Source organism: Lontra canadensis, unplaced genomic scaffold (assembly GCF_010015895.1).
Source record: "Lontra canadensis isolate GAN:19392208 unplaced genomic scaffold, GSC_riverotter_1.0 scaffold5, whole genome shotgun sequence".
In the NCBI taxonomy this organism is placed as follows: domain Eukaryota; kingdom Metazoa; phylum Chordata; class Mammalia; order Carnivora; family Mustelidae; genus Lontra; species Lontra canadensis.
The window spans coordinates 8,266,123-8,289,334 of NW_022630999.1; the positions used below are offsets into that span (position 1 = coordinate 8,266,123).

At 37.6% G+C, this 23,212-nt stretch overlaps 2 protein-coding genes across 2 annotated transcripts in view; one reads left to right on the forward strand and one right to left on the reverse strand.

The window, feature by feature from the left end:
• CCDC152 (coiled-coil domain containing 152) overlaps positions 1–10,146 on the forward strand; it is a 29,468-nt gene extending 19,322 nt beyond the window's left edge. The window contains 5 exon segments of the mRNA XM_032851407.1: positions 1,443–1,507; positions 4,683–4,785; positions 6,661–6,788; positions 9,058–9,141; positions 9,953–10,146. Of these exon segments, the coding sequence (XP_032707298.1) occupies positions 1,443–1,507; positions 4,683–4,785; positions 6,661–6,788; positions 9,058–9,141; positions 9,953–10,102 (530 nt within the window). The 3' untranslated portion in view covers positions 10,103–10,146.
• Positions 10,147–10,218: 72 nt separating this feature from the next.
• SELENOP (selenoprotein P) lies at positions 10,219–22,130 on the reverse strand. Its single transcript, XM_032851408.1, has 5 exons — positions 22,018–22,130; positions 18,758–18,973; positions 17,786–17,998; positions 15,927–16,044; positions 10,219–11,680 (listed from the first exon to the last, which is right to left on the reverse strand). Exons 2-5 carry the CDS (start codon positions 18,958–18,960, stop codon positions 11,069–11,071), a joined length of 1,146 nt encoding a protein of 381 aa, XP_032707299.1. The 5' UTR covers positions 18,961–18,973; positions 22,018–22,130; the 3' UTR covers positions 10,219–11,068.
• Positions 22,131–23,212: the final 1,082 nt, after the last annotated feature.

The window sequence follows — 23,212 nt, forward strand, 5'->3', positions numbered from 1 at the left end:
CCCCTCTTCTCTGTTTTTCATTTCTCTCTTTCTGCTGTCCATCCCTCTCAGCATTTAAACAACTCAGATTTCTCCCATCTCTTAAACAAGAAAACAATGTTTCCTTGACTTTGGATTTATTCCTTCCAATTGCCCTCACTCTTTCCTTTTACAATCAAACTTCAAAGGAATGGTCTGTACTCACAATCCATTTCCTCATCTTCATATAGTTTTCATCTTCACGTGGTCTTCAACTTACAACAGTTGGGCATTTCCCAAAGTTTTCAGATTCTGAGTGCTTTCATTTGATCTTTTTATTGCATTTATTGCCATTGATTATGTCCCCTCTAACCTCTCCTTTTTTATCATCACTCTCCTGAATCTCTGGACGCTTTTCAATCTCCTTTACAGGATACTCTGCTTTGGCCACTTCTGAATGTTTCTCAGCCTACCAGAAATATTCCCTGGATATCTCAAGCAATCAGATTCAACATGGTAAAAACCTGCACTCATCATTTCACTCCTAAAAAGTCTTCCTCCTTTAATTTTTCCCAAACTGATGAACATTTTTCAGTTACCCAAACAAATTACCCAACCTACAAAGCAAAGTACCCCCCCCTTTTTTTTTTTGCCTCTGCTATTCAGGCACTCACTAAGTCTCTCATAATCTTACTGTAATCTTACTATCTAAATTATCTTCATTTTCCTTTTGTGTCCTACTGCCACTGACCTAATTTAGGATCCTGTTATTTCTTACTTGATCTATTTTTACTAATACCCATTTCTCTAGGGTCAAAACTCTCTCATTCATCCTCTACACTGCCAGATAATTTTTTTAACCTATAACTAATCATTTCACTTTGCTGTTAAAAATCCTTTGACTCCATAACCAATAAAATAAAATTTAAAGTCATTCATACAGAATATGTCCACCTTCTGTTAGGATATGGCTTCACCCTATTTAGTACGTCCTCCTCACAGTCTACACTCCAACAGTACTCTACTTGAATTGTAATTTTCCCAAACATGCTATACTCACTCAAATCCAAGGTCTGTGCAGTTTTCTGTATGTAAAATGCCTCCCTTCAGCATGGAGTAACCCTTCTCATTTAAGTCTCATTGCCAGTGGTTCCTCTTCTGTAAATCCTTTCCTGACCTCAAGCTGATTGATGCTTTTCTTCCACAGGCTCTCATGGTATTTCAGACACACTGCCATTACAGAGCAATTATCATAGCATATTGTAACTACTTCCACATCTGTTTTACAATTACGCTCTTCTTTGAAGAGCTATAATTTTGTTTGTTTTAACATTCCCAGTGCTATGCACAGACCCCCCTGCATAGTAGAAGCTGTATGAATGTACTGCATGCATTCATGAATGGAAACTTAAAATGTTAAATATTTTCCCATATTTATTAAAAAGTACTATGTACTAGGATGCCGTCTGGTGATTTTTACACAGGTGAAAATGAACAACTAAAAAGAAGTGCTGATCTTATGAAAGAAAATTTTAAATCTCATGAACAGGTGAGTTTATATACTTTTATATATAAAGTTTTTATACTTTTATATTCAATCAAATTGCTGTACAGCATTTGTCTTCTCAAATTAGAGAAAAAGGAGGGTTGTTCTCATTAATGAGGACAGTCAAAATTTGGAAAGGAAATAAATATGTGTATATGTGTACCAGAATTTTTAACAAATACAAATCTTTAAAGAAATAATTTGAAGGACTCAAGTCTCTTTGAGACTATAATACACTAATATATCACTTGCATTTTTTTTTATTTCCACCGAAAGCAATATAACTGTTGTGTTACATATTTACATATTTTAATTAATTAATTAATTAATTATTTATATTTTTTTATTATTTATTTTTATTTTATTATTATTTTTATTTATTATTTATTTTAATTATTTATATATTTTAATTATTTTCTAATTATGTTAACAGAATTTTTACTCTAGAGTATACTCTATTTCTTCAAAGATTTTATTTTTAAGTAATCTCTATACCCAACATAGGCTCGAACCCATAACCCTAAGATCAAGGGTCACACACTCCACTGACTGAGCCAGACAGGCACCCCTAGAGTGTACTCTATTAAATAACACTTTAAAATCTTTTTATTACAAAATAAATGAGTCTTTAATCTTTTTGGTTTGAGTAATATGTTGTACTTTTCTTGCATCATCCAAATGAAAGGAGGATTTTATTTGGATCACCAATTATTTCTCTCCCAAAGGCTACCATACCCTCTGCTACTTTTTCTTTTTTTTTCCATAGGAACAACATATGACAGCAATTATAAAACAGATAACACAGTACCTAGAACATAAAAAGTGCTCCATAAATGTCAGTTCCCACTGCCCTTTGGGAGGCTTATTATAATTTTTGTCTCATCTCCCAAGAGCCAATATGTCAAACTCTGGCAGACCTAAGGTTTCCAAAACTCAAACTGGATCTTTATCAAGCTTAGAACTTCAACTTGAAGGATCATTTCCAAATTCAATCTGGTCCCTCACTTGAGATAATTTAAAATATCTCTGGAATATATCCCACCCTTTATTTTTATTTTCCTTTATCCCTTTCTTTTCCTCTTTCCTATCCTTTCCATATTTGCTTCTAAAGCTCGACTATGTGTATAAAAGTTAGGGTATAATTGGGGCAGAGAGAAGGGGGAGAAATCGCTGCCTTCTTTCTCTTCTAAAATGTCAAACCATAGAATATTGCTTTGCCTAGGATACTTTAGGAGTTTTCAAAGGGGTGGAAATTAAAGAGAAAATACCATAATCCAAGATTCAGAAGTTCTTAATTAGCAGCTGTTCAAAGCAAACTAAGGATGACCTCAATCCAATGAGAAGTCTCTAGCACAAAATATCCAGGCACATCCAAAACATATGGAGAACCACTCTCTAGAAAAACACTCAGGAGGTACTGAATGACCTTATTTATGAGACTGGAAGAGGTTTTGTAATTTGCATACAGAGGATCCTTAGATTTTATAAAAACAAAAACACAGCATGGGGGTTTCCCCTTGTAATTTGAAGTTCCCAGAAGGTGAATGAAAAGAAGGCAACCAAGAATAACTTCTTGGGACTTGGTCCCCTTAGAAAGAGGAAAGAATTAGATTCCTCAGAGCTGACACAGGCTAAAGCTGGGGAGAAGAACCTAGTGAAGTATAGCCAGGCCCAAGCCCACCTATTAAACTAGCCTTTTTGCCTGGAGGCTGGAGTGAAAATTCTCTTTCCAGATTAAGGGACGCTTTCCACTTCAGTGTTAGCATCTTCCCACTGCAAAAATCAATGGGGAATGGAAACATACATAGACTTGTCTCTTGTGGTTCCTCAGAACAGCAAGTGCTGAGTCAGGAGTAGTTTATGAAGGCCAACTCTGGTTGCCCATCTAGAAATCTAGATACATGCATGTGAAAGGTGGCAGTTTGAGATTCACCCCTATATTCACCTGCCAAGCTTTAATCACTGCCAATGGTTAGATAGGTTTGGCTAGTCCTATAAGTTGCCAGGCAGGTTAAGTAGCACAAGCAGGTATCCACATTATCTCCCCTTGAATTTCTATAATCTTGGCACATGTACCTCCATGTTTAATTACAGACATCTAACCCCAATACCGCTGAATATCTGTTGAAAGCTGTGAACACGCGAAGAAAAATGCTCAATGGTACACATGCATACATACCTGTGTCTAGTTTTCATACAATTTCAGAAAGTTAATGGATCATCAAAAACCCACTTCTTGGGTCTAGGCTAGGAAATTTTGACTTAAGTAATTCTTGTTGGCACTCTTATTCATTCAACAAATATTACCCAGAGATATACACTGGGAGTTGGAGTTACAGTGGTGAGTAAAACCAAGTCCCTTCTGTTAAGATGTTTAGTTGAGAAGAAGCTTTTCTTGAACCTCGTGCCTTCATTGACATACCTTTCTCAGCATCTATTTTACTTTTATTCTTGCTGCTTTCCCTTTTCCTGCCTACATCTTGGGCCCAAGAATGGTTTCTTTATGTAGAAATATCCCTCTGGAAAAATTGTAAATTTTATCTTGAGTGATTTTCTCTCCAACACATCTCTGAAAGCCCCTCAGCACTTAGCACAATAATCACTTCCATGCTTTAGCAACCGAGGAAACCAGTCTCGGGCACCTGGTAAGAACTTCTCCACTCCCAAATTCATCGTTCTCTAGCCTCCTCCTCATAAAACTAACCCTTACCGTGGGTAGTACCTAACCTCCTTCTGGGAATTAGGGATGTGTATATAATTTTCAGAAATAGGCCACATTCAAAGGATTCATCTTATGTTACATTAAGCTTGCCAGCTATCGAATAGAACCAAATATTGTCTCTAAAGTATAGCTTTAATGTACATATTTTAATGCTATCATGGCATTTATTCATTAACAATTAACAAAATATTTTGAACATCTATGATATGTTAAACACTGGTGATGAGTATTCAGGAAGCAAAGATAAGAAGACGTTGTCTCTAGATGGTTTCTATCTCCTTGGACCAGAAATTGATCCTTCTCAAAGCTACTCATTTGGGGCATAAGCAATATCTCTCTAGATATGATTACATATTAAAAATTAACATGAACTTTTAGAATTTCACCTTTCTAATTAATGGAAGGTTGTGTACCCATATTTAATTGAAGAATGAATATATATATTTTAATCTTTAGGAATATAAGAATAATATTGCCAAACTTATGAGTGAAATGAAAATCAAAGAGGAGGGATATAATATAGAAATAAGGAAACTTCATCAGGATATGCAGGAAAAAAGTAAGTTATTTTTAACTTACTGAATTCTAAGACATCACAAAATAATTTAAGTGCATGTAAAACTTTTTCAGTAATTGCCAGTATTCTTGAATGAACATTACCTTGATGCATTTTAAGTTTTGTACCTTTCATATATTTATGTGATATAAATTACAACATTTCTAAACTGGATCTATATTTTTTGCACTTGCCATTACTTAATATGAAACAGCTAATGCCCTTATAAGATTACAGCGAAATGTATAATTAATAGCTTTGATATTTAGTCTGCATATGGAATGTTATTTCAGTAATGAAGTTTTCTTCCCTCACTAAAGGAGGTCTCATGAACTTACACTGAGCGTTAATTGGTTTCACGAAAGTAATAAAAACTTTTCTTAGTATGGGCTCATACTTATGTACAATATATGAAAAAGTTTACTGGAAATGCATAAGTCAGAATATAAACCTACATCTACAAAGTGTTAGAAGAAAGCATAGAAGATAATTTTTGTGAACTTGAGTTATCTACAAGTTCTTGGAAAGAATTAAAATGCACAAACAATGAAGGAAAAAAAATTTTTTTAAGGAAAAAATTCTAAATTGAACTTTATCAAACTTATTAACTCTGTCCTTCAACACTCTTAAGTACTAGACCCTGATCCCAAAGACTGAATATGACTCCAAAGCATTGGGGAAGATGGGGGGGAAAAAAAATCTCTCAGCAGAGGGGTGCCTGGGTGGTTAAGTGGGTTGAGCCTCTGCATTCAGCTCAGGTCATGATCTCAGGGTCCTGAGATCGATCCCTGCATCGGGCTCTCTGCTCAGGGGCGGGGCCTACTTTCCCCCTCTCTCTCTGCCTCACTCTCTGCCTGCTTGTGATCTCTGTCTGTCAAATTAAATAAATAATCTTTTTTTAAAAAAAGCTCTCAGCAGAGAAAAAAAAGCCAATACATATAGAGGGGGAGATAGGACATTCTGGGGAATAATAATCCATCTCCTACCTTTTCTTTGTGCCCCATGGAAAGGTTAGCAAGTAAAAAGCCAAAAACTCACTAGGGCTGGATTCTTTGACTGTTTGAATTATAGGATAAAAAATGGAAGTGATTAAAGGTTTTGTGAAGGTGATGGCCATACTTAGAGGTATGCTTTAGGAAGACTAACCTGGCAACAGTGTATAGGGTGTAGGGACTTGTGATTGAGAGCCTGGACACAGAGTCCAAGTGAAGAAAAACAAGGCTTGAAACTAAGTAAGTAGTGGATTGGTCCTGGATGGAGAGCCCTTATTGGTGGGGCTTGTGGATGAATTGACTCTTTTCTCCCTAAAGTTGGAAATTTCCTTGAGGCTCCCATCCTGAATGACATGGTATCAACAATAGGAATAGGAAAGTTGAGAGAAGAGGAAATTTGATGAATCATAGAGATGTGGTGTGAATATGACAGACACCCAGTCATGTGGAATAAAGTTTAGCAGGGGTTTGATGTAGCTCTAAAATCATCCGGTAATTTGGAGCCCTCTATATCTAGGAACCCAGGCTTTGTGTCCCTCTTTAACTACTAAGTCTCCTATTCTTTATTATATATAAAATATTTATGTATATTGTGTATATATATAGAGAGAGACATATATGTCTATATATATATAATGTATGTAATTGATGTTTAAGAATACAAATCAGTTTATTTGTTCAAAAGCACTTCACAGGTAATCTTTGTGTTTCAAGCAATTTGCAGGGGTTTATCAAAAATATATAAAAGCTTACCTGTGTATAAATCTTTCTAAACCATGTTTTTATTAATAAAATCTACTTTCTGTAAATTGTTTAAAATGCTAACTACAAATTTATAAGATTTTTGAAATGTTAAAATGAATTAACTTTATTTACTTTTGTTCAGTTGAGTCAAATGAAAAAAAGCATAAAGAACTGATAGAGAAAAAGGAGGTAGAAATTTCAGAGTTAAATGCAAAGTTGAGAACTCAAGAAACGGAGAAACAAAGTGAAATTATCAAATTACAGTTAGAGGTAAGTATGCGCGAGTTTGCTAAATTTGAAGATGCATCCCTTAGTCTAAATAGGACTTTTTTTTTTTTCCATCACAGTGAGATAAATTTCAGGAGAGGATAAAACTGATACACACACCCACACACACACACACACACAGGCTCACTCTCCATCACATGCAGCTCTCAAACATCGGACACAGCTAGCTACCTTGCCTTTCAGCACTTGGCCTGAAGGTAGGACTCTTCAGTCATTGAAAAGGTCCACAGAGAGGACAGGAGACCTGGGACAGGAGACCTGCAACTCAGCATTTCCCACACTGTGTAGCTGAGTCTAAGCAAGCATCATAGGACCACCATTCGTTCCAGCGATGGAGCAAATGTTTCTAATCCTTAACATTTTTCCCTCTTCAACAGAAACTGTGGAACGCTTGTAAACCACTTAGAAATTCTTTCAGCTTTATTAAAAAGATATAAGTTGGGGCACCTCGGTTGCTCTACCTTCAGCTCAGGTCTTGATTCCAGGGATTGAGCCCCACGTCCGTCTCCCTGCTCAACAGGAAGCCTACTTCTCCCTCTCCCACTCCCCCTGCTTCTTCCTCTCCCACTCACCCTCCTTGTGTTCCCTCTCTCACTCTGTCTCTGTCACATAAAAAATAAATAAAATCTTAAAAAAAGAAGAAGAAGAAGAAGAGACAAGTTGCTCTCTAATAAACTTGTGGAAAATACTTACCATACAGGCAGACAAACCAGATTTTTTTTTTTTAAATGTTCAAGGGACTTCAAATAAGGCATCTTCAAATAAAGCATCTCAAAGGCTACAGTTCCAGTTCCAAGGTCTAACTAAAGCCCTTTCAGGAGGTTGTTTAACCAGATGTCAGAATCTCTAAGACATGGATGTTTTGAGAATGTATTTATTCTTTAAAATTTTTTTCTAGATTCTACCAATCTCCATATCCATCATTCTCCCATTGTTTTTCCCCAGCCGGACTCCCACTTTACCTTTTGCTGTCAGAATTCACCAGCTTAGTTAGCTTACTATTCATGTTCATGAAAGCTTGGTATCTCTGAGTACTTGGTTGGATACAGTGGTGAAATCTGTATACTCCTTGTGCAAAGGGGGACTGATGTTGACTTGACAAGCATTTTACTGCTGCCACTTTCTCTGGTCAAGTGTGCCCACAACCCACAGAGAGGAAGGGCTGGATAGCCAACTGAGATACAGTAGGCCGTGTTTCAAGATGTATCATCAACTTCTAATCCATTTCCTGAAAATGCATTGTGTTTGCCATCTGTGCCCTGTCACTGGTCTAGCCAAGTCTGTTGTTTACACTGATACACATAACTTTTTGTTATTCATCTTTATCATAGCTATCCATTTACTTCCCTAAACCAGAATACAATCTCACTGAGTTTGTTTTTCGACCACAAAGAGGCTACACTAAACTCAACGTGAAGGGAAGAATTATAAGGGAAGGCTTTGTGGAATACCTGGGTGGCTCAGTCGGTTAAGAATCTGCCTTCACCTCAGGTCACGATCCTAGGTCCTGGGATCAAGTCCTGTATCAGGCTCCCTTCTCAGTAGGGAGCCTGCTTCTCCCTCTGCCTGCCATTCCCTCTGCTTGGGCTCTCACATGCTATCTCTCTCTCTCTCTCTCTCTCTCTCTCTCTGACAAATTAAGTTAAAGGCAGGTGGGGGAGATTTTGCAAAAAAAAATGACCTGTAAGAACGACTTATGAGAATTTTTAAACCTGATTCAGTTTAATGTCAAACCAATAAGAGTTCAAACTAAAATTATATCCAAATTCTACTACTCAGCCTCAGTGATTTTACAGAAGGGTAATACGAGTTTTTACCCCATGACTGTTGACTACACTATTTTTTCTTTACTAAAGGACATTCATGGTAACATGAAAATATTTTTACCCATCTTTATGTTAACTAGATTCCTAATCCTGGTTATCTAGATTCCTTCCTAATGTCTTAACAAAAAGATTACACTGACTCTATCCCAAAATCTCTAAGGTACTGCCCAGGCATTTGGTACTTTTAAAAAGCTCTCCAGGTAATTTAACACGCAGCAACGTTACTCTTGTTTGGGTGTTCTTTGCTCTTTCTTAAAAATTGTTCCTTTAAAGGAAGACTTCTCTATCTTGTGTTATACAGAGAATATACTTAAATCACAGATTATGTTAAAAATATAATGAATTATGCTTATATTTATAGAAGTAATTGTTTTAGTTGTTTAGCTAGAATGTTCTCAATAACTTTCTTTTTAAACTTGATTCAGTTTGATGCCAAACTAGCAAGAGTTCAAACTAAATCAAAATCATATCCAGATTCTACTGTTTTGCCACAGAGTATCTACAGAAGGGTATGTGAGATTTTCTTCCATAGCTATTTCTTAAGAAAATATTTTCTTAGTGTGTTTCTCTAAAAGCTGTCTAGTATTTACTAATGATATACTTAATGATTTTTCTTAAAATATATCCCACAATCAGGAAGATCTTGGGTTTTGAATAATCTTTAAAAGTCACTTTCAATTTGGGGTGCCTGGGGGGCTCAGTTAAGCATCAGACTATGGGTTTCAACTCAAGTCATGATTTCAGGGTCATGAGATGAGATTGAGCCCTGCATCGGGCCATGTGCTGAGCATGGAAACTGCTTGAGAGATTCTCTCTCCCCTTCTCCCTCTTCCTGCCCCTCCCCACTGAGTGCTCTCTCTCTGTAAAATAGATAAAACTTTAAAAGTCACCTTTAATTTAAATTTATAAATCTTAGCAGTAAATTAAAACATTACAGAAGTCTTTGACTCTTTGGGCCATCTAAGGAATTCTGTAATATATTCTGAACTAGGGGTGACCTACTATTCTGAAGTTATTTAGGCACTCAGATAATAGGTTTCTTTTTGTTCAACTCCTTTATGGTTTAGAACTTCAAGCTATATAGGGAGAAGGGAATAAACTAGAACAAATGGTGCTAATACGTACTTTGGTATCCTTATTCCCCTTTTACCCCATAAGCCTCCTGAAGATAAAATTATAAACCTTTCAAAATAAGCTCTTTAAAAATACCTACTTAAGACAGAAATGCAGTTTTTACTGTTTTTTTGTTGTTGTTTATTTCTTGCATTTAATCCTCCTGTTTCTGAATTGCAGTAACAAATTTCATTCTGCTTTATTTAGAAGCTTCAACATCTTCAAGAAGAAAAAAACAAGGAGATTGCAGTTCTTCGGAATACCATTCGTGATTTAGAGCAACGTCTCTCCCTTAACAAAGATTCTGATCTTAAACCTACTGGGAAAGGTTCTTACCTTAAGCGTAGACGGTTTTGAGTAGGAAAGTAAATTCATTAGTTGCTACCTAATTTCTCTAAAAGCAGTTGGAAACTTACTTCTATCATTGATAGAACATACTGCCCAAATAATAACAAAGAAAAAGGAGAGCTTCAAACTTTTTAAATTGAGTTTATTTAAACAAATCCATATCTGGCCAATTGTGTACTACATTCTTGCTTAACAGTATTAACCATAAAGGAGTTCAGGTTTATAGGCCTTAGTTTACCTATTGAACCATCATTGACTATGGAAATACTTTCTAAACAATCAAGAGACAGACAACATTCTTTTATCTTTTCCATTACAACTCTCAAGACAGACTATCTCAAATTTAAGAGTATGATATGCTAGATAAAGAAAATAAGATATAGGGGCTTCATTTCATACATGATAGTGAAAATCAAAACTCTTAGATATACAAAGTGTAAGTAGATATTTAAAATGTAGTCCTAGCAAAATAGTCATGTGTCAGTATTTCTGGAACTTAAAAGACGAATTCACTGAGTTCTTTAAAGGTTTAATCAATTAAAAACATAAGATTTAAAAGACTAAGATCATTTTTTTTGAGAAATAAGTAAAGAAAAAAATGGAAAACATGTCTTTGTTGTTCCTTCTCCATTCTAAATTGCTAACTATCCAACAGAAACCCCTAGGTCATAGTTTATGTCTCTGTTCTCATTAAAGCAAGTAGAATGCTGGAAAAAGAAAAAGAAAAACATATTAACCAAATGCTGCAATCACCTTTATAATAAAATAATGAAAACATGGTTTGGGCAAAAATTTCTTTGATTTAAATTTTAAAAATTTGGAAGCCAATGTAATAGATTTCTCCATGTTTGTACAAATCCAATTCTTATTTTTGGATCAGTATTAATTAGACAGCTTATAAAATGCTGGAAATGAAATTGTCCAGACCTACTTGGGGAGTATGTCTTATTTAACTATTTAGTATGAAGGTCATTTTCACATTTTGGCCTTATTTTTTCAGCTTCAATTGGTGCTGGCTTCTGTGGGCTGAAGCTGCTGACTTGCTTGTCAGGCAGCTGGAGGCAAACGTCACTGTCAAGATTCAATGACGTTCTCCTCTGCCCAAAGTCCCTGTCAGCTGCATAAAGAGGGGAGGGTTTCCTTACATTGTCAGGTGATTGCAGACCCTGTTTTTTCAAATATCAGATGTCGTCAGTGTCAGCATCAGCTGCTAGGGGCCAACCCTGAATCTTTAGGCAATGTGCAGAGTAACTGATTTATACAACCCTTTCGTCAGAGCTTCTTTTGTGGGACAGAAAGTTGTAAACCTTCACTTCCTGCTGGCAGATCTCAGTTCTCTGGGTGGCCCTGTCTTTCGTGGGTCTTGTGTTTACAGTGCTGATGAAGGCCTTGAGGAGCTGGACACTCAGCCACATCTGGGGCTTCTGGTGGCTGAGTCTCCGAAAGCTCCTTGTTCCCATGATGCTGATGCCCATGCTTGTGATGGCGGTGGTGGTGGTGGTGGTGGTGGTGTGGCTGGGGAGCCTCCGTTGTGTTTCCCACAGTAGGCGAAGATACCATTTCACAGAAGTCTTTAGCTTCCAGGGTCTAGAACAAATTTACAATCACTTATCAATAAATGTAAAGATTTAGCAAGAGTGCACAAAAAATGATTTGCAGAGCTAAAATATGTAACATTCAAGCCAGTTAATTAAGATTGAACTGGTTTTGTTTTTCTAGCATTACATTAATGAGATAAAAATCTGAAATCGGTTTCAACACCTAGACTTACTAATATTTGCTTTCCATCATACCTAATTACAAACTGCTTCTTATACAAAGTCTTCATTTAATCAAAGATTCCCCAAGCTTCTTACAAGAGAATTAACATTAATGTTTTGCAAATACGTAAAATACAGCATAAGCGAATTAAAATTTAAGAGTTCACCTAGGCTTCTATACGGGTTAAATCAACAGCAGAATTCAAATTTTCCTTATCAAGAGCATTTCCCAAATTTTTAAGAATTCTGAAGAAGAGGGGTGCCTGGGTGGCTCAGTGGGTTAAAGCCTCTGCCTCTGGCTCAGGTCATGATCTCAGGGTCCTGGGATCTCTGCTCAGTGGGGAATCTGCTTCCTCCTCTCTCTCTGCCTGCCTCTCTGCCTACTTGTGATCTCTCTCTTTCTGTCAAATAAATAAATAAAATCTTCAAAAAAAAAAAAAGAATTCTGAAGAATTAAGAGACAGGTAAGGCTTAAAAAGAACACAAATGACCTTACTTACATCTGCAGAAGGAAAACTAGATTAACTGGTTAAAAGAACTTACCACTGATTGCAGTAAAGTCAAACAAATATCAAGTCTTAGAAGCAGCTGAACTACACAGAACCTTTCACACCTGTATCACTTTATCATTCTATTCAAATATAATGCTATATTCTGAAGCAAACTAATTTCTGATAACTCAAAAATGCCAATAAACTCTGCTCGAAATGAGTCATTTTTCATGCCTCAACTTACGCCAGGAAATGTTTTGAACTTCACTACTTCTGTTACTATGTCCCTCCTGTCAGGCTGTGGGGGGCAATGGAGCAAATCCTGCCAATCTTCCACTGAGCAAGAGATTCCATTCTGCATCAATCTAGTTAATTTGCTGCGAGTCTTTTTTTTTTTTTTATTGTTTTGTGTGCCCACAAATCATAGCCTCAAAGCTTACAGATAGAGCAGCGTCATATGAAACGTTTACCTAAAGTGATTTGTAAGCACAGTTAGTGAGTCTTCGGTCTCTCACACTGATCTTCTAAGTGTTCACCGTTTTTGAAAAGTTAAAAATTCCACTGGATCTTTGCATACAACTATTAAATGGTACTTTTAAGAATTCAATGTAATTTTTAAAGTTTGTATTCAAATTCCAGTTAACATACAATGTAGTATTAGGTTCAGGTGTACAATATAGTGATGCAGCACTTCCATTCAACACATGGTGCTCATCACAACAGGTGCACGCCTTAATCCCCATCACCTGTTTCACCCATCCCCTCCATTCCCCACCCTCCCCTCTGGTAACCATCAGTTTGTTCTCTGTAGTTAAGAGTCTGTTTCTGGTTCTTGATTTGCCACCCTGCCCCTCTTTTCCCCCTTGGCTCATTTGTTCATTTCTTTCCTTTTTTTTTTTTTTTGCTTTATTTCTTTTTTTTTTTCCAAATTTTTCTAAATTCCAGATAGTTAACATTCAGTACAATATTAGTTCCAGGTGCAGAATTTAGTGATTCATCACTTACATATAACACCTAGTGCTCATCACAGATGCCTTCCTTAATGCCCATCACTTGTTGCACCCATCCCTCCCTCCCACCTCCCCTCCAGCAACCCTGAGTTTGTTCTCTGTAATTAAGGATCTGTTTCTTGGTTTGCCTCTTTTTTTCCCCCCATGTTCATTTGTTTTGTTTTTTAAATTCCACATATGAGTAAAATCATATGGTATTTGTCTTTCTCTGACTATTTCACTTAGCATAATACTCTCTAGCTCCATCCACACCGTTGCAAATGGCAAGATTTCATTCTTTTTCTGGCTGAATAATATTCCAGTGTGTGTGTGTGTGTGTGTGTGTGTGTGTGTGTGTGTGTGTGTACACACATATATTCCTTATCCATTCATCAATCAATAGACACTTGGGCTGCTTCCATAATTTGGTTATTGTAGATAATGCTGCCATAAACAGAGGGGTGCATATATCCTCTTAAATTAGTATTTTCGTATTTGGGGGGTAAATACCCACTAGTACAATTCCTGGATCATAGGGTAGCTCTATTTTTAACTTTTTGAGGAACCTCCATACTGTTTTCTAGAGCGGCTGCACCAGTTTGCATTCCCACCAACAGTGTAAGAGGGTTCCCCTTTCTCCACATCCTTGCCAACACCTGTTGTTTCTTGTGTTATTGATTTTAGCCATTCCGACAGGTGCAAAGTGGTATCTCACTACAGTTTTTGTATTTCCCTGATGATCAGTGATGTTGAACATCTCTTCATGTGTCTGTTTGCCCTCTTATATGTCTTCTTTGGAAAAATGTCTATTCATGTGTTCTGCCCCATTTTTAATTAGATTACTAGGGTTATTTGGTGTTGAGTTTTAGAAGTTTTTTATATATTTTGGATACTAACCCTTTATCAGATATGTCATTTGCAAGTATCTTCTCCCATTTCATAGGGTGCCTTTTAGTTTTGACTATTTCCTTCACTTTTGAGAATTTAATACTATAAACAATTTGACAAACTTAGTAACAATTTGATAAATGTTTAAAATATACCACATAATGTTCTAAATGTTCAAAGATTGGTAGCAGTAGTCTAATTTCAAAAAACCAATTACTCTATTTTATCAATCCTACATTTTATTGATCCTACAATGTATTTTTTTCACATTTTAATGTCTTTAAAATCAGAACGCATCCTACTGTTAATAGTGTTACAACGTTGTGTCCTACCTTGACAGAATTTTTTTAAATAGTACATAAAATAATGTGTCATTTAATGATGGCATCTAGGATACAATGAAATAGGAAAAGTCCAATTTGCTTTGGCATATCAGAGGTTTAAATATAACTGGGTATATTTGTAACTATTAGGCTCTTGCAAAAATGCAAAATACTAAAATAATCCCAGAATATGAGGAATCAATATTAGCTAGCATTTACTAAGCATTTAGAAGTCAGACATTGAATTAATACTTTATTTGCATTATCTCAGTCTTCCCCTCTCTAAAAGCATTAGAATAAGCTTCATAGGATTATAACAAAGATTAAAATGTGAAAATTATATAACTAGAGTAATTAACCTGTTGTGCTTAATAACAACTAAATTAATTAAATAGCTCATTAAAAATTGAGGTGGCTTTCTTTACATATGAAAAAATCTGAAAGATGTATAGCTCACAAATCAAATTCAGAATTATTTTTAGGGGTGCCTGGGTGGCTCAATGGTTAAGTATCTGCCATTAACCTCTGAGCCCAGCGTTGGGCTCTCTGTTCAGTGGGGAGCCTGCTTCTCCCTCTCCTTCTGCCTATCACTCTGCACACTTGTGATCTCTCTCTATCAAATAAATAAAATCTTTTCTTAAAAAAGGAATTATATTTAAACCTGAGTTTAAATTGTTCCAATTTGCCCTATTAAGGAAAATTGTTTGGAATTATTTTCCTTTTTCAACCTAGGGGAAGGGCTCTAGTTAGTATAAATTAAAATCAATCCCTTGAGTATCTTTTTATAAACCATATTTAAATAGAGAGCTTCTTATAACAAGGAAGAAATATTCTCACAGTCGTTAGAAGAGAAATATCAGTAATGAGTAGAAAATCTATTCTGTTGTGAAATAAACACGGTGATTCTGGCTACAAAATGGTCAGACAGTGTAAGGGCTTCCCGGAAAAGCTGAACTTTGACAAATTAAGTAGCTGTCTGGGTCCCAGTTCCATTTCAGGTAATGCCATGAATTAGCTTTGCTATCAGTATGCTCTTACGTGAACACATTCAGGATATTACAATAATGTTATTTTATGTTGGCTGAATTCTTTGAGCATTTTGAACACATGCAGTATCATTTGGTGATATTTGAAATATGTGATCTATACTGACTTTTGTTTTCAAAACTCCTAGATAAAAGCAGGAATACGGATCTTGAAAAAATGTCTTACAGTACATGTTACATAATAGAAGGTGTGTGTAATTATAGAAATTACTGTTGTTTATTTTTAATATAGCCAACAGAAACACTGATTAGCTAGTTGGTCTTGAAACAATTTAGATAGCTCCTAAAAGATTTTCTCTTTTCTCCCAGTAAAAATAATTGAGAAAAATAAAATACCATGAGAGAGCAGTTTCCACATTTCTCCTCGCAGTAAGCAATCTTAATGGCTTCTTCTACATATGGGAAAGTTAGGAAGGAATAAGGCAAACCAAGATGGTATACAAGACGGCCACATCTGAAAAAAAGGACAAACACAATATCGTTACAATAGTTTCTGTACGGTGATCGTATATAAGCAGTTTGGGACATGTATTGTTGGCTTAATGGTCTTATAATGAAGACCCATCCATTCACAACTTCAGTAAATTTCCTTGAATGGGGTCTCAGATGAGCTCCCTGGCACTGAATACCACCTTAGGTCACAGCAAGGATACAGTGAATCTAATAAAAGCGTTTCAAAATGTTATAGATAAGCCAACATTAATAATATCAAAACTACGTTAAGTTTAGTCACTATGACATGGTCAAATACAGTTTGGTAAGACACATAAACTCTACCAATGCCCAAACCATTGACTTATTATAAATTGGGCTCTGCAAATCACATGAGGTTTTCATAACTACTATGGCAGCACAAATTCCACGCAACAAAAAATTTACACTGTAACAAAAAATTTCTTAGCAAGTAGCCCATTTAGTTAAAAAATATATCTGATGCAGGGGTGCCTTGGTGGCTCAGTGGGTTAAGCCTCTGCCTTCAGCTCAGGTCATGATCTCAGGGTCCTGGGATAGAGCCCCACATTGGGCTCTCTGCTTGTGGGGGGAGCTGCTTCCCCTTCTCTCTGCCTGCTGTTCTGCCTACTTGTGATCTCTCTGTCAAATAAATAGATAAAATCTTTAAAATACATACATACATATACATGTATCTCTGATGCAACAAAAATTTCAGCATAATGAAAGAAATGGAATTACAATACTTGGTATTCTCAGAAATGGGGGAGTTGAAATGTCCTTCTTGCCCACATTTTACCCAGGATATATAACATTATGTGAATATCAAAGAACTACACTTTGCAACTATCTAAACTAGAAGTTTATAGTCTGAAAAGAAGACATAATATTAAAAATATTTAGAGTATTATGGTGACTAAAATAACACAATAAAAAATAATATTTAAGATAAAGTAGGACTTAGTCCTAAACAGAGTCTGGCTCACCGTTTCTGAGAGTCCAAAGAAAACAGCATCAACTAGTCATGTTGGTCATATCAAATAATGTAAGCATCTAGGTTCCCTCAAAATACAAATGTTTTATTCATTCAAGGGATCAAACACAGATTTATACAGATTAGACCTAAATGATTAACATACTTTATAGTTTAGAAATTCAGGTATGTCACTCTTAAACTATTAATCAGATCAGAGATAAGCAAGTGGTCTGCAAAGTATAGTTACTCATCTGCAAAATTCTCAGGTTAGAATTGTCCATGATATGCAAATTGCTCCTTCTTTCTCAGAATGCTAATCTTGGGCAGGGGGTGGGGGGCGCGGCTGGCGTATAGTCAATTTTCTGTGTTTCTCTATTAGAATGGTGGATTCTTTTGCACAAAAGAAAGTCATTTCAAAAACATTAAAACCCGGGCGCCTGGGTGGCTCAGTGGGTTAAAGCCTCTGCCTCCGGCTCGGGTCATGATCCCAGGGTCCTGGGATCGAGCCCCACATCGAGCTCTCTGCTCAGCCAGGAGCCTGCTTCCTCCTCTCACTGTCTGCCTCTCTGCCTACTTGTGATCTCTGTCTTCCAAATAAATAAATAATCTTAAAAAAAAAAAAAAAAAATTAAAACCAAACATTTTAATGTGTTCACTCTGAGTATCTGGTAATAAAAACAAAAGAAGGTGTCTTATTTTAAGTCACTTACTCTTAAATGCAAAGCAGGTTATGTTTTAATTTGGTGTGTGTGGTGTGTGTCATACACACCTGTCATATATGAGGAAGTCATCCTTTTTCCCATTTAAGAGTGTCCAGACATCTGTTTGGTTTTCTTCTTGTTGATAAACAGGAATATGCTCTGAAACCTTATTTTTAAGATTCATATATTGTAATTGAGAAGAAAGTCCTTGATGATTAACAACAACGTAAGAGATGTTCAAATATCCTTCTTTCTCCAGTTTTACTCGCAGGTCTTCCAATCTGAAATATTTGGGAAAAATACAAAAAAGGAATAATCTCATTTATTAGTGACTTCTCTCTCCTCACTATTTTTTACATGAAACTCTTTTGCTATTTTTTACTTATCTCTTCTTTATATTGTTGTAAAAAACTAAAACTTATGTTTTTTCAATTATTTATTGAATACTTGTGCTCAGTTAAAACCTCATGCTAAATGACTGCACAAGCAATAACTCATTTGGTCCTCAAATTAATCTTACAAAGTGTACATTTTTTAATCCATTTGACAGAGAATTCTACCCAATAAATACTTACGGAAGAGCCTAACAAATATACTTATATTTGTTATACATATAATTTATATATACATATATGTATTTGTGAAATGACACAGGACATTTGATGGCAAGTCTAGTGTTGATTCTCCTCCAGCAAATCACTCGCATTTGCTTTCTCTATCAAAATAACTAACACATTTGCAGGATTACATTTTAGAACATTTCACTACACAAGTAATATATATTTAGTAAGACATTATAAACTATGGGTCCATAAAAGGAAGAAAATTTTTCTATAATCCCAGGAAAACCACTATAAATGCTCTGGTATAGATCCTCCTAGTATACTCCGTTCTAAGATGTTTTAGGCAAACATGTATAGTTTTCTAAAGATGTGATTTAATAAACACATCTTTTCCATTTCTATGTTTCTTTTATGTGTGTATGTATGTGTTCAATAGCTTTCCCCTTGAGAAGTCCTGGAGCACAGAACGACACTCACCGGGACGCCTGCAGAATGCACAGGTATCAGCTGGCTTGAAGAAGGGCCACCACTGTCACTGAACCGCTTGAGTTCAGCATTGGATTTTGATCTCCTATGCTCCACTCTGGAGGTTGCTTACAAACGGTGCTCTGTCCCTGGCTCTCTGTTCCTCCCCCTGGGAGGAGACAGAGAGCCAGGGCAAGCCCCAGGCTTCTCCACATTGCTGGGGTTGTCCTGTAATAGAGGAAACCTTTCTGTCATCTCCACAGGTGACTTCACAGTCATAACCAGGGATTTCTATAAATCCAGCCAGTGCCCTCCCCCTTCCCATCCGCAGCTAGCCGGATCCGGGATTTACGTTGGGCCTGCCCGCACCAATCTTCCCACCCAGAAGGGGTTAAAAAATCCGCCCCAGGCAGGGGAGTTGTCCAAGCGTCTCTGAACCACCTGGCTTGGCCAGAAACGTTAGTAAAGCTGTGGAGACCTGCCTCAATAGGCAGCCAACTACTTGTCTAGAAGATAAAGGTTTAGAAAAATTTTGAGACTGTGGCCTCTATAGTCAAGTAACATTCTGCAAACAAGATTTTTTGAGATGCAGGCGCCTGGGTGGCTGGGCCGGTTAAGTGGGTTAAGGGTCTGCCTTTGGCTCAGGTCATGATCCTGGGGTCCAGGGATGGTGCCCCACATCAGCAGAGACTCTGTTTCTCCTTCTGCCCCTCCCGCATCTCATGTCTCTCTCCCTCTCTCTCTCTCTCTCTCTCTCTCTCAAATAAATAAGATCTTGGAGATGCAAGTTCTGACTGCCACTTTCTGCCCCCTATCAATCTAAGAAAGGAAGGAAAAGAGCCAGCATGGAAAGAGAACCCAGGAAGAAAGGAGGTGGCAGTGAGGGTGACCATGAAGGTGGCTGAGGTGGGGCCCTTAGCTCCGCAGGTTCAAGCATTCTGCATTTCTAAGTCTCCTGGGTATGGCTCTTTTGTTCCTCTTACTCTTTAAAGTCTAGCTCTACATTAACAATAAAGGGTTTGAATCTTTTCAGGTATAAAACCGCCTCCCAAATTGTTACTACCACATCTGAGGTAAATATGACCAAAGAAAAAACTCTGACCAAGGAGATATGCCACAAATCACTGTCCCTCTACCACTCCAAACTCCCTGCAATCAAACTCTGCCTATGTATTGGCCACCATGACTTTCAGGAAGTTTCTGTGACTAGATGGCATGCTCTTGGGTAAAAAGATGCCCTCCTCTAAGTAGAAAAGTTCAGTATCTTACCCGAAATATCCCCAAACTAAGGCTAACTCTCCCAGCAGTGAGGTACACATAAAACAAGGGATCTGTAGACAGGTAGCAAAAATAGGAACTCATTCAGCAGAGATGAGCAGAAAAAGAAAAAATCCACCCAGGAACAAGGCTTATTCTGATATAAAAGTCCATGGAGAGACAACATTCTAGAACTGGGAATTTGGCACACTTTCAGGCGCTAATCTGGGATAAGAAAGTAAAAGTACTTTGGGGGGACATAGGGGAGGGAAAGAAGGTGGGCAGCTAATGATCAGTTACCCAGAGTGAGCCCAGAATTAAGATGCGTATAGAAAGGCTAGAACCAGATTGAGTGGGGCTCTGGTGCACTGGTAGATGTGGACAGAATTTTTAAAAACCTGACTATCTTTCACGTCATTTAACACCACAAAATTCCTACCTGTATAGGGTATCTTGATAAGTCTAACAAAAAGAAAAGAGAGGGAAATTAAATGATTTATTAAGTCCATCCCAACTATTCTAATATTTTTAAGACTCTACTATTTAAAAATAGAGGTTGCATCTGGACTAAATCTAGGGGATTTCTTTAGGATGTTATTTCTACTGATGGCACAATTACCCTTATTATAGCCACCACTCATTGAGCATTTATGGAACTCGACACGGTGGTGCTAAGCACCTCCCCATAGCCTGCCAGTTAATCCTTACGACTGTGGGACCATCACCAGACCCCCTTCTGCAGCTCGGGAAACTGGCTGAGAACGAGTTCGGCATCTTGCCCAAGTCCACACAGGTGTGAGTCAAAAAAGAGACTGGATTCAAACCAGTTCTGCTAAATCCATTAACAGCTATAGAAGCCAGGGTTTTACTGGTTTATGCCTGAGGAAGGCAAAGAGAACATCAAAGTATTTCCATTTGTTTTGTTTCTTACTAGAATGGAGGGCGAGCCCTTACTTTCTAGAACATAATTTCAGCAGCTATAGGATCTTCAGCATAAATTCACCACTTGGTGAACTCATCACTTCACCATATACATATCCTCTCAAGGAGCTAAATAGTAAAGATAAATGAAAAGACTCTTATTTGCCGTTTTTTGATGAAAAAAGACATAAAGCCATTGGCCTAGGGTAGTGGCTTATGCAGTTCACACAAATTTTTTCTATGGTATATCCAATAGGCTGTTCAACTTTATTTTCTTAGGATCATTTCTGCATAATAAACATTTGATTATCATAGCTCCGAGATAGCTATGTTAAAAATAATGAAGATAGATAACTCAGCTGGAAATACTGGAAGCTATTTAAAGTAACTGTCAATTTCACTAGTCCTACCACTTTTCAATCACCAAACAAGATTTTTGACCACATGCAGACTTACGTCTGTTTCCCCCCCTCCAAACTCCAGGCTGGCCTCTGAGGGCCCTTCCTTGTTCACCTGAAAGTACCCGCTCACCTTGTACACTGCAAACCCCTGCATTTCATCAAAGACAACCTCTTCCACGCAGTGGACACACCCTGCCCCCCCACCCCCCACACCAGGTCTTGTGCTGTCCCGTGCGGTGATTTCTGAAACCGCTCACGGTACCCCTGGACATTTCCACAGCCCTGCAGAATGGCCACACCTGTCTCGACCCCCTCAAACCCAGGGTCTGATTATTCCTGAGAGTCTCTGCATTTCCGTGGGAGATAGTCAAGCCTGAACAGGCAATATCGCCTACAAAACAACACAACTCTTTGCAGAGTTGCCCCCGTCCAGCAGGCAGGGCAGAAATCTGCAAGGACTGTGCCTCGTCCCCCAGACAGAGCCTCACCTACCCCACCCAATTCCAGGCTCTTTTATTCTCTTCCTTTTGTATTCTTTTTATTTCTTCCTTTTGTATTCTTTTTATTTCATTTACCCACGTCCCTTTTTAAAACTCTATCCTAAGGACAGAAACATTTTATCAGGCTCAAAATCAAGTTATTTACCAAACTCTCAAAGAATCAAATATTGGCAAACACAAAGTTGCAACTTACACAACCCCTTCCAGCCAGCCGGCTTCCTCTCTCTCTGCTCAGCCCCGCAGCTCCTCCAAGCCACAGCCAGAGCCCTGGTATTTATAGTGCTGTTGTTTACCTCGCTCCAGCCATAGTCCAAAGTTCATTGCCCGCTCTGGCTGTGACCTTCACAAGCAGAGCAAACCCTTGAAAGGATCAGTATAAACAACTTAGAAGAAAGTAGCAAGTCCTGCCAAGCAGAAAATGGGGAGAAAGTTTTTTTGCAATTACTGATTTATTCCCTATCCTTTTCAGTCACCCCAGTATCTAGGATTTAATGGTACAGTCGGGGGCGGGAGGAAGGACTAAGGGTAGAAGGGCCTCCAAGTCATGTTCTTTTTCAAACTATAATAGGGGAAAACATCTGCTGAGCCAGCAAATGAAGTTGCTGCTTTTTTTTTTTTTTTTTTTAAAGAGGGGTTTGTGGCTTTTTTTTTTTTTTTCCTTCTGCTCTGTGGTGGTCAGGTTAGCCTATCCCAGACTGTGTGAGCTTTCTTAGAAAAGTCACCTGCTATTGCAGAACTTTTGGTCTCCTGTGGTTACAGACGTGCTTGGATTGTTTGGCTGTGTTTAAAACTTGGATCTGTGTGGGATCTCACACACGTCTGCGGGGTCGCTGAAGGAAAGGAGCAAGAAACTAGGCCTCCTAGCTGGGGGGAAACCGGGCCTCATATTCTCATCACAGATGTCCTACTCCTTGGAGGGCCTATGAACCCCACAGAATTTTTTAAGAATTGAATATGAAATATTTACAAATACAAGTAGCATGCAAATAAAAGTTTCTGGTGGTAGTAGTTGGACATGAAAAAGGTAGAGAAATTGCAAATTTTTCACCAATTCAACTGAAACATCTTACTCTTTCAGAAAGGGGTAAGTTGGGGCACCTGGGTGGCTCAGTCAGTTAAGCAACTGCCTTCGGCTCAGGTCACAATCTCAGGGTGCTGGGATCGACCCCCATGTGGGGCTCCTTGCTCAGTAGGGAGTCTGCTTCTCCCTCTCCCTCTCTTTTCCCAACATCATGCTCTTTTTCTCTGCCTCTCTGTCTCAAATAAAGTCTTAAAAAAAAAAAAAGAAAGAAAGAAAGGGGTGAATTCTTTGTATTAACTGCTACATGTGAGCATACCATGGTGTATAAAGTAAAAAGCACTATCAGATGATGTCATCCCTGGATAGT